At 51.6% G+C, this 11,393-nt stretch overlaps 3 protein-coding genes and 2 non-coding genes across 5 annotated transcripts; 3 read left to right on the forward strand and 2 right to left on the reverse strand.

Annotated features, from left to right (window-relative positions):
- Nucleotides 1-2,749: 2,749 nt before the first annotated feature.
- On the forward strand, nt 2,750-3,815 carry QC763_117360 (uncharacterized protein; the record flags this gene model as incomplete). The annotated part of the gene is given in 6 exon segments (XM_062908320.1): nt 2,750-2,779; nt 2,826-3,018; nt 3,111-3,294; nt 3,303-3,384; nt 3,418-3,521; nt 3,581-3,815. Coding segments are annotated over 6 exon segments (828 nt in total).
- A 2,473-nt stretch (nt 3,816-6,288) lies between these two features.
- On the forward strand, nt 6,289-6,402 carry QC763_0020650. The gene has a single exon. It is a non-coding gene; the product is annotated as a tRNA-Ala (tRNA).
- Nucleotides 6,403-6,702: 300 nt separating this feature from the next.
- On the reverse strand, nt 6,703-8,269 carry CAB2 (Phosphopantothenate--cysteine ligase cab2; the record flags this gene model as incomplete). The annotated part of the gene is made up of 5 exons (XM_062908321.1): nt 6,703-7,328; nt 7,378-7,681; nt 7,741-7,787; nt 7,954-8,006; nt 8,074-8,269. 5 exons carry the CDS (start codon nt 8,267-8,269, stop codon nt 6,771-6,773), a joined length of 1,158 nt encoding a protein of 385 aa, XP_062771406.1. The 3' UTR covers nt 6,703-6,770.
- Nucleotides 8,270-9,213: 944 nt separating this feature from the next.
- On the reverse strand, nt 9,214-11,157 carry MRS2 (magnesium ion transporter; the record flags this gene model as incomplete). Its single annotated transcript, XM_062908322.1, has 3 exons — nt 10,366-11,157; nt 9,670-10,298; nt 9,214-9,613 (listed from the first exon to the last, which is right to left on the reverse strand). Exons 1-3 carry the CDS (start codon nt 10,891-10,893, stop codon nt 9,214-9,216), a joined length of 1,557 nt encoding a protein of 518 aa, XP_062771407.1. The 5' UTR covers nt 10,894-11,157.
- Nucleotides 11,158-11,240: 83 nt separating this feature from the next.
- On the forward strand, nt 11,241-11,311 carry QC763_0020680. Its single transcript has one exon. It is a non-coding gene; the product is annotated as a tRNA-Gly (tRNA).
- Nucleotides 11,312-11,393: the final 82 nt, after the last annotated feature.

Consider the following 11,393-nt stretch of genomic DNA (forward strand, 5'->3'; position numbering starts at 1 on the left):
GAGCTCCCCTCGGGCGCAGTAGTTTAGCGGCAGTGACAATTCGACGATCGTACGTGCGCGCTTCGCAGTGGCGCCGGGGGATCTAACTCTTTGGCTAGCTTCAGGCAAATGCAGACGTAGTGCAAAATGTCAAGCGGCGGGCTGGTCTGTACGCCAGCAAACGAGCGTGACGCCTTGACGCCCAGAAGGCCCCGACACAAAATCTAGGGTATTCCTGGGTTTCGATATGGCTGGATTCGGATGTGTGGCTGGCGGCGGCGTGGGCTGCTTGTGACGAAGCCGGTGATGATAGGCCGCAAGAGTTGAAAAGGACCGTCTTTTCCCCCGTCTGTTGCGTGTTGCAGGCCTCGCCGTCTCACACTGTTCTGCTCAAGAAGATGCGGTACAGGATGCGGGATGCGGGATGCTGGGACAGGTATTCTGTAACGAGCGGACGAGCAAAGAGTCGGGGCGGTCTGGGCAACGATCGAACCACGAGCCACGGGGAAGACGCCTGCTGTAGAGAGACTTTCGAGACACTTTGGGGGTTGGTGCCAAGGTATGTGCCGTCGGCGCCGGTAGCAGCTTGGGTGCAAACTGGAGCGACTGGAGCGGACTGGAGCCCGAAAAAAAGGTATTTGCAGGACACAAGACAGGCAGTCCCGTCACAGAGCAAAACAAAAATAAAATGGCGATAGGATTCGTAGGGAGGGGACCGGATAATCCGACAGAATCGCAGGCATGGAATTGACCTTTCTCGCAAGGTTGCGTGTTTCGCCCGTCGGGAGTGGATTCTCTCTGCTGGCTGCCCAGGGCTCTCGTGTCGTCTGCAACGGGAGCGCTTTCTGCCCTACCCAGCAGTTGAATGCTCCCTGGCCACTGCTTGGATGGATGCTGCGATGGCAGGCACCGTCCGTCTCCATCCCCTCTGTCAATGGTAGACAGCCCATTCGGGTGCCAGGGGTGCTTTACGGGTAGGAAGGCACGCACGCATCAACGCACCCGACATTCTACTGTTGTGGAAATGTGCATTCGGAAGCCCGTGTAGGTAGGTGGGTAGCAGCCACCAGCCACAGCCTACTAAGATGCCTACCTTGCCGCTTGAAAAGAAGATAACAATCTCACTGTCCCTGTCTTCCACGGCGTCGTGGCATTAAACAAAACCAGAATATCTATATTTCTCAATGGTACGGTATCTCGTGCCCTGAAACGCCAACCACCGACCGAGAGGCGTCAGATGTCAGAAAGGAGAGCACCTGAACCGCCAGCTTCGTTGTCAACGCTCCTGATGACAATCGATATTCTCGAACCATCGCCAGCTTCTGAAAATAAAAAAAAGGCTCGCCAGGGGCAGACCCCCACCTGTGGATAACTGATCGCTTGTTCCGCAAGCCGATGCGACCGACAAGACTTGTTCGCGGTCGGCCCTGGACAATTTTGCAGGTGGATCGGAAGGGATGTGAACAGCATCAACAGGGAACAGGGGCCCATTTGGCCTGTGCCTGATCGGTGACGCGGTCTTAGGCGTGTGGCTTTGAGCGGAAGCTAGCCCGTGTTCAATGTCAACATGCCTTTCCAGTGACGTGGGAGGGGCCAAGGGCAACTGAATTTTTTCTCGACCGCTCTGACGCTCTGGGAGGCCGAAAATAGATTGGATGATAGGAGACGGTTTGAGATGGCAGTTTGGCATTTCTCGCCGTCCGAATCCTTCACTCATCAGAGTGCGAATGGCCCGGAAACAGATGTTGGAAATTCCACCTGCTGGACGTTGGATAAGATGACAGCTGGTGTGGTGGGAGAGGCAACCTGCCAAGGCCAGAGTGGGTGGGGGTTTCCCAAAGCCCGGATTTGGCTTCTTACCACGACTTGTCGCTGTTTCAGGCCAATGAAGAAGCTCCAGTTGAGGGTTCCTGATGGCTCTCTTCGGTGTCCGCTTACCGTCCGGTGCTCTTCGGAATTGAAAGCAACCTCAAGTCTGGCCGACTTCCAAGAAAATCTTGTAGGCACTGTTCTTCCATGGAATTATCCTGGCTTTCATATGGACACAATCTCTCTGCTCGTTCAATAGTCCAATGGCCCAAAACACCTTGGAATGAAGTGGTAGTGCACTAGTTGTCTCTTTGATATCCAGACACTCGTCCTACGCAGATGGATACACGCAGAGGATCCTCTCAAAAGGCTCAAACCAACCCAGACCAAGGACAGAATGTTTGTTGACCCTGGGGACGGCACACCGCTTGTGGATTGTGTCAATTGTCGAACGATCTGATGACACGAAGCAATGCAATGGTGCTGGCTTTTGAGCTCTGCATTTGCTGCATGCATGTTTGGGATAAGTATCGTATCCGTACCTATGTGTACTTGTCTTTTTATCTGGATGGATGACACGGAGTCCTTTTGCCATGTCGATGTTTGGTATCAAACGATAGGCGAAGTCTCAGACATTTCCAAAGGATTGTCTCCTAAGCCGCATATCAATATTGTAGCTCTCACCAGAATAGGATGAGTCTCTGAAAGAGTTCAAGAATTAGAAGTCTATAGTGTAAGACCGCTTATCGAAACATGTTCGGTATTTGCGCCTTCTCCAGCCCCTTGCTGAGCTGATACTGGGCAGTCGCGCTTGGCCGGGTCTGCGGCTTGGCGCCACGCACCTGGCGGACCCCTGTCTGTGATTTCAGAATTTCAGATGAATGACGCACGCTGATGGAACCCTTTCCAACTTTCCCAGCCTCAATCAAGCGGGGTCAATTGGCGAATTCAAGAACAGCCAATGATCATTCCAGCCTCGCGACCACTCCTGGTGAGACGCGACCATACATCTTCTTCAGTTTGCTTCTTCAACCTAGAATTTCGATGCTCACAGACATCCCAAAGAGGGACTCCTTCACGTCCGAAACGGGGAGCATGCGAGCAACTCGGAGTTCGGTACTGCAATGCAGCCCCTCTCACATCATGGAGCTTTCCCCATGAGCTCCTCTCTTCATCACCGAACACCCATCACAAAGCCCCATATGCATCTCGATTTGTATTCAAGGCCAGGTACGGATCCTACCTCAACAAGATCCACCGTTCAAGATGGCAGCACTCCTCTGGCAGGTGCTAATTCCGCTGCAAACGCTCCGTACCAATAGCAAAGTTCTATCACTATCCCGCTATCTCTCAAAAGCTGGGTGATAGATTCCCATCTGCGAAACGCCATCCTCCCACGTCTTCCCGCGTCTCAACAGCCTGGGGGTTTGGCCGTTACGGCGCAAAATCTCCGGAAGCAACCCTCGACGGACAAGCCCTCGATGCCGAGCGCTTGATGAGGCCAGTGTGCCCAGCCTCAACACCGAAGAGAGCCTCATCTTGGCAGGGCATCACCACGAAAAGATGAGGATTGGCATGGACAGAGACAAGCCCTCAGTCGACAAACGCCACGGCGGACACCATTGACAGAGCCCTTTCCAGACTGACATCTCGGTGCTGCTTTCCTCTGGCCCCGTCAGCCCGTCCGTGGTGGGTCAAAGCGACACTCGAACCCTGCAGGATACAGGGGGTTCGTCCAGGAAACCTGAATGATTTCCAAGAAAATGGAAATTTGGGTCCAGCTTTCCCTCAGTGAATCCGATTATAGATGCAATTGCACCATTCACTGCACGGCAGTATTGCCCTCCTGCAGTTGGGTCACCCATCATTTCCTTGTACAGTTTGATGATCAGGGCACGCAGGACACCAGGCTGCAGTTGACGCAGTGGGGAACCATTTTGCCGGCACTTCTGATTATCATCTCTTCGGACGCCCAACCGAACTCGACATGCTGCACAGCTCGCGGTCGAGATGGGAGCGGCCAATGAAGAGGCTGTTGGTCAGATGTTTGTGACACAACAGCAACCAAGTACACACAGCGAGAACTCCCCTTGGCAATCTTTCTCTGACACAAAAGTTTCCGTGATGCATTTCCGAGCGTCTTACCAACTGTCCGAAGCCTCGTGAACTGGGCCGAGAGTCGTAGGCACCACGGCCGAGTGCAGGTTCATATTGACGCTTATTGCCGCCGACATGCCCCTATCGTCAACATTGGTCCATGAGCTCGTAGCGTACGGCTAATTGTGCAAGGTGCATGAGGGTAAAGACGGCATTGAGGGGGCACGGGCGAATCGGCTAGATACCAACGATCCATCCACAAGTGCCCGTTGTTCGGGACGGCCCAGGAAGTGGTAGTTTGTTCGTCAAGTGTCAAGCAAGGCTTGTTGTTTATCTGCATTGCTGGGTTGGGTCTGGTAGACCAACCAGAAGACGATGCTATGTAGAAACTGGGAGAACATGCCTTGGTTGCTGTTGATGAAGGCACCACCATGAAGGTTACCGGAGCAGGCGGCTAATAGCTGACCATATGTCAGGTCTGCTTTTTGGCCATGATATGCGCTGTCAAATATGGTCAATGTTGACTTTTTTTGCCTCCCTGCTCACCATTTTGGTTCCCTTTCAGGAAGCTGAGGGAAGAGATGGACATTGATTGACAATTGACAGCCAATTGTCGGCATATGGGATTATCGGATGGGAAGCCACCCGTTCCAGCCGCTGCCTCCCCCTATTCTCAAAACCTTGATATTGAGCAGTCTGCTTTCACACGTGGCGCCACTGCAACGTGGTAGAGAATTAGACTGGAAGGAGAAATTCAGCTCCGTGGCTGTTGGGCGTTATTAAATCAGGTAGGTAATATTGACTGTAGGGGCGTGTGGGGGATTGATGACACCGAAAACGATGGCGGCGGCTTTTTTGCTTCTTCTTCTCTCTTGCCGTGTTGTCTATGGCTCGGCCCGTAATTGCGTGGCGGTTTGGACAGTAGGATTGTCAATGGAGAATGGTTAGGGGTACTGTGCTTTGTTTTCGTGGGCTGAAGAAGCTTGACTTCTTTTAGAGGGAGGGTGTAGGATGTCTCAGATCAATATTGGGCTGTTGACGTTCAGCCCTGCCCGGTTTTGTAGAAGGATTTACAGAGCCTGCAGAGAATCATGGGAGCCGTTGGGGGGATTGGGGATAGTCCTGAAAGGCGGCTGGGGGGGTGTTGATATTTGTCATTCCGTAGTAGATATGTTTCAATAAGGACGGTAATACTCACTGCCGAACCGAGAGACAAGGTGGCGTGGTGGATTTTGAGGGTCGTCGTACGAAAACTGCCTGCCCGAGGGGGGGAGACATTGATAGGGGGGTGCAGGAGGCATGTCTGAGATGGGAGGAGGAGGCTTAGAAGGGTTTAGAGACATCGACTGCAGATAGCCGACCGCGGAGTCCGAGGGTTTGTCTCTGGGAGCCCCTTTTCTTATCATGGACTGCCTTGGAATTTGAAAGGGGTTTGAGTGGTTGTTGATGGGTGTTTGGTGAGTTTTGGGTCTTTAAGCTTTCCCCCTTTACATGGAGAAGGGACGCATGGTCTGATTTGCTCTGGTTCGTACACCTTTATACTGAGGCTAGAGGGAAGTTGAGAATATCCTGTGTTGATGCCGAGCTGGACTTGCTTGTGATATTGTCTTTCAGTGAGAAAGGGCGAAGAGTGAGTGTGGGACTCCTGGTTGGACATGTGCTTGATCAAGTTGATTCTGCCAATCTTCAACAGCAACCGCAAAAATGACTGGTTCTTCATCAACAGGAGTGTTTTTTTCCAGCTCTCGTCGGCCTCGTGGGCATCTCACCTTGCCGTTTCCAAATCAAACCCCCAGGACTGCAAGTCTTCAGTTTACGGTGAAAGCAGTCCCTCTTCTTCCACTTGTGCAACTGCCTGTTGACAAAAAGACCTTCATAGAATCCCATCCCAGTGACTAACTCTCTCCAATCACGACGAGAAAGTACGAACCTATCTGCTCCTGTCGGAACCCCCCTTGAAGTAAGCCAGTTAGCTCTGGACTGACAACAAGTCTCGTCATGAGAGGTTGTCGATAGCTCTAGGTCTAGTCCACTCATGTTAAGGTACCTCATCACACCATATTTCTCACGACAAAACTCTGTGGAGGTAGGCAAACCTGGTACATGATGACTTCGGGAGGCAAAATCAGACAACACAATACCTTATACCTACAGAAGTTTTGTTAAAGAAAAAAAAAAAAAAAAGCCACGATCCTGCAGCTCATACAAAAAACGAAACCTCCTCAACCTCACCACACCTCATCTGCAGGTTTGTCAGAAAGACCTCTTCGAAAATGTTTAACATCGTTCATCATGCACCAGACCATAACCACCTTGCAAAGGGCGAGTAGTTGTGGCTGTCTCCCCCTTCAACTACACTCGAAACCTCTATTCCCAACTAACCGCAACAGCAATAACAAAACAGGGCGTGTGGCTCAGTTGGTAGAGCGTTCGCTTAGCATACTCAAGTCCCCTGACTAAATGTCAGGGATACCCATTGTATGCGAAAGGTCCTGGGTTCGATTCCCAGCTCGTCCAAAGAAACTTCGTCTTTTGCCCACTCTTCCCCAGTGGTGTACATCTTTTTTTAGTTTGTGTTGAAATTTCGCCTGTACAAGTCAGCATGACGCTTTACTACTGCGTTGGGGGGTTAGGGATATGGTTAGAGGGGGTTAGTTGGTGAAATTCAGGCATGAGGCTGTCACCAATATCTTCGACCCGGTCATCAGAAACACACAATGGGTGTGATTGCTGTCGCGGAAGCACGGCTAACCTGCGTATACTGCTGTAAATTTCATGCTGGTGTAAGAACAGAAAGCCGCGATGCATAATACCCAATTGCCTGCTTCTCATGCCTTGCCGTCTACGTGCCTAAGCCAAATCATACACTGCTTTCTCACCCTTCCCTAAGCCTCCAGCTTCTTCCCCTCCATCGTCTTGATGTACTTCGTGTGCAACTCTGCCACAGCCGGAATAATCAAGCTCTCGATTTCCGCCTCCGGCTCCTGCTCCGGCAAGCTCTTCGGATCCAACGGCTCGTCCTTCTCCGCCTCCTTCGCATCATCCAGCTTACCCCCCTGCGGTATCCGGATCCACTTGTCCGGATTCCCAGGACTGACAAACACCACCTCCCACTTCCTCGTCGACAGCAAGTTCCCAATCACCAGGTGGTGCTGATACCGATCCAGCGAGTACTTTGCCTTGTGCACAAGAATCTTGGGGTCAGTCTCCAACTTGAAGGAGACGATCATCCCCTCTGGTGACCACCCCTCTACCAGATTCTTGAGGAATTTGGGAACGGGATCAAGGTCAACAACGAGACGTTTGCTGCGTGGGACGGAAGGGGAGGAGTCAAAGTTGTCAAAAGTTTCTTCCTCTTCCGAGGCTGATGGCTTTGACGGCTTCTTGTTGAAGGCCTCAACTGCGTCGGTGGATTGGATTTTGTGTTCGGACATACGTTCGGGCTTGGGGTTTGTCAGTAAAGAGCAGAGGGTGAGGATAGGGAGAACGTACAGGTACAAAGAAGTCGCTGACTGCCGCGGCGAGATACAGCAACCCTTTAGGCCCCAGTGGCTTCATCAACTGCGCGATGCCGCGGAGCTCATGGAGGTAGTCAGAGATGCTGACAAAGGGGAGGACAAGAAGCATGTTCTTGTCACGAGCCTCACGGTATTTCCGGAGGACGTTGAGCATCTTGCCGGCATCCTCGTCACGGGCTACCACGCTTCCGTTGGGGCCTTCGCGGAGGAAGTCGAGGAAGCAGTCGGTGGCATGGCTGTAGTGGCGGGAGTAGGGGAGGAGGGAGAATTGACGGTGGCTGTTGGGTCTTAGCTTGACTTATACATTTGGAAGAAGATGCAACTGTAGGTTACCCACAGGAAGAGAACCGCATAACCAGCTTCTAGGAAGTACTCAGCGCTAGTCTGAGATCTGAAGTCAGTATTCTTGTCCGTCAAGTTCCACCACATCAACTTTTCTTCAGAGACAATGTCCCTAGGGACAAGAGTGGGAGGACCCCTAAACACCATCCCACAATACGCCTCATCATTCTGTAACAACACCAAAACAAATAAACAAAAAATCACTTACAGCTCCTCTCGTACCAGCCGAAAAGTTATCAATAAACCGCACAGTCTGCTTCTCTGTTCATCACCTCGTCAGCACTCACTCATCTTTCCCCGATTCTCACTCGTCCAGACGTCAACATACCCAAAGGCACAGTAGTACCCCCCGAAGTAACCAACACTAACCTCCTCCCCGCCTTGGAGTGAAACTCGATAAAGTCTTTCGCCAGCTTCATGTGCTTCTGCAAGTCCTTCGGCGGCGGGTTGGCGCTGAAATAATGATCCTCCGCTAACGCGGCAAGGTTGGAAGGGGGAGACTCGGAGGGGGTGTGAGGGATCATCTTGGCTATTCTTTCTTCTGCCAACTGACAATGCTGTGTAAGTGTGCGTGGAATGAGAGCTATCCTTAAGTTAGCTTTTTTGCAAAGGTAACAAACACATGACGCTGCCATGGGAAGTATATATCCCCAAATTTTGATCATGACCCCCAAAAAGTGGTCTGACACTGACTGACCTTCTTCAATCCTTCAACCACGGGATCAAATCAACAACAGTTACTGTCCTTGTCCGAATTGAAGTTGGGATAAAATAAATCTGTGTACAACCCGGGACTGCCGGTCGGTGTAAGCAATGTTGTGTCTGCTCTCTCGAGTATACAAATTGATGCAAGGTGTGTAAGAGATCCAGTCGAATCAGATAAAGCTGCGCTGCGGCAACAGAGGGGCGGCAAATGCGTCACTTTCGGAATATCCCTGGGAAGAGATGCTCGCTCGCTCTGGGGATAGTGGGGTAGGTACCCCATGGGTGGACTGCGGGGAACGCCTTCAGCAATCGACTCAAGTGCCCTGGCTGCGGATGAAAGGGGGGATCAATTGTTAGGTAATTCGCACGTACATTACAATCGACCGACCCGAATGAGCCGAGTCAGTCCCGTGAGCTACGGCAGGTGCATATCTGCATGCTTTTGTTTTGTTCTTATGTCCTGTTCCTGTCCTTGATCATACATACATCAATCAGCCCTTCTCCCCCGCCGGCTCATCCAATATCTGTACAAGTCCTCTACGTCATGATAATACAAAAATATATGCTTGTCCTCCCTGTTGAGATGAGATGTCAAAGAAAATGGCCAATACAAGAGGATATAAAGTGGTGCCTTTCCTTGTCCTCCCTTCAACGCCCCTGTCTATTACTCGCTTTTGCCCCTTTTGTATGCCCCCAAACGCCAATGCCAACAGCACAAAAAGTGAGCAGTAATAATCGCACATGTCGCTCCTCCTTTTCATCTTCAGAATGGCCACTTCTTGGCCTTGGGCTGCTTAGCGTTCTTGAGCATGTTCATCCTCCTCAACCGTTCGCGGTTGGTAGGATCAAGGAGCACGTCGGTGCCGTCCTCACGGTACCAATGGCTCTGGCCGCCTCCTCTTCGCACGTCGTGAATGTTCATCTTGACCCGGCCGATCTTGCGGAGCTTGACCAATCCATACCAGCAGACAATGAGCGAGGCAATGGATGACACTCCAGTGACGGCCCCGAAACCCCAGTTGGTTTCCTCTATGAAATTCTCCAGGTTCATGCCGTACAGGCCTGCTAGGAAAGTGCCCATGGCAAGACCGAGAGTGCCAACACTGAACTTGAGGTCGAGAAGCATGAGCGAGTTGCGGTTGGCATCGAGAATAGCACGGATACTAGAGCACTGTCAGCTGGGTTCGACCAAGAACAAAAAGACCCGATATGCACATACATTTCTTCCGTGTTCCTGATACTCGAGACCAAGTTGCTCGCCTCCTGCACCACTTCGTCGCAAATCTTGTTGTACGATTCCAGCAGCAATTCAACCTCCGTGTGATCGTCCTCCCCACGGAACAAATCATGCGTCTTCTCAGTGAGATACATAGCCGCAAGATCATCATCCGCCTCAAGCAACTCCTCAATAGCGTCCCTGACCAACTTTGCCTTTTGCTCAAACGTGCTAACCCGCTTGGACAAGACGAGCAAAATCCGGAGCTTTTCCCGATCAATATCGTCCTCCAGCTCGCTGAGCACACGAATAACGGGGTCCCGCACCGACTCAAAGTCAGCTTCCAGCTCCGAAGTAACCGACATCAGCACCGCTTCCAGCGCCCTGAACTCGTATGGCAAGCTATTCGCCCCGGCCGCCTGCTTCTGCTGAAGCTTCCCTTGCAAATCATACATAAATGCCGACTGGGGATACGACGACTTTGACCCATACACATCAAACAGCAGCACCCGATCATGCTTAATCAGCACCTTCAAGTGCAGCAAGTTGAGCAGAATCGCCGACGGTCGAACGAGAATATGTGGCAGGTTGGACGAGTCAATCTTTCGGAGATCGCGAGGTAAGAGGCCGTACTATTTCGCACACAAAGCCGTTAGCCTACCAATTCCCCCTCCCATTTTGTCTTCTAACTTCTCATACCTTCGCAATAAGCTCACTCTTCTTCAACTCGCCATCCACCATGATAACATCCCCATTCCCATCCACCTCGGTACACCTCAACCTCGGATCCAGCGCCGCCTTGCTCGTCAGCGCCCTCCTCTGGAAAATACTCCCCGACTCCTCCTCCAACTGCACCGGCAAGTCATCCTCCTTCAGCAGCTCCCTCGCCTTCTTCGGCGCACTCCCAAACAACCAATCCTGCCACGACCTCTTGCACGCCACCTCTTCCCTCCCGACCGGTGATTTCTTTTCCCCACCACTACTACTACTCGAAGCCCACCTCTCTTTTGTCGCCCCCGGTTGTTTCCTCAGCTCCAGCTGCGGCAATAACCCGCCCTGTCTCTGTTCCCCCACACCCCGACATCTCGTAGAGACATTGCGCCTCGTCGAAACACCCAAGCGAATAGTATATTCAGCGTAACACAAGCCCTCGGATTGGGCGTGCAAATATCGAAGGAGACTCCGCGATGGCGTTGCTACTGCTGCAGGTCTTAATGCCGGAGGCATCGCAGCTCGGAAAGGGGGGGGGAAGGTCTGGTGCGGCGGTAATGTTTCTTTCTTTTCGCTGTCGAAACTTGGCGAAAACAAAAAAAAAAAGATTCCCCAAAGTCTGAACTCTCGATGATGCAGGTCCCCGCAGGGTCGGTCCGTGCGTTGCTCGGCAGACTGTAAGGGTATCTACCACAACAGTCAGGGTTAAGTGTAGGAAGAGCATCAATCCTCGTTATTTTCCACCCTCAGGTAAAGAGAGCTAGAGAAAGAGGTGAACATCTCTGTGTTGCAAGATGGGAAAAGACAGGTTCAAATTCTGCATAAAGAGATGAGAAAAAAAAAGTGCAAAATATAAATTTAAATGCATCAGCCGTGAATCGAACACGGGGCCCATCGATGGCAACGATGGATTTTACCACTAAACCACTGATGCTGTTTTATTGGGTGATTGTTTACTGCCGAAGCTGGCATTATGTTTAAATCTGTTGCATGCAGCCCCTTTTCCTCGGGATGAC

Source organism: Podospora pseudopauciseta, chromosome 1, assembly GCF_035222475.1.
Source record: "Podospora pseudopauciseta strain CBS 411.78 chromosome 1, whole genome shotgun sequence".
NCBI classification, from domain to species: domain Eukaryota; kingdom Fungi; phylum Ascomycota; class Sordariomycetes; order Sordariales; family Podosporaceae; genus Podospora; species Podospora pseudopauciseta.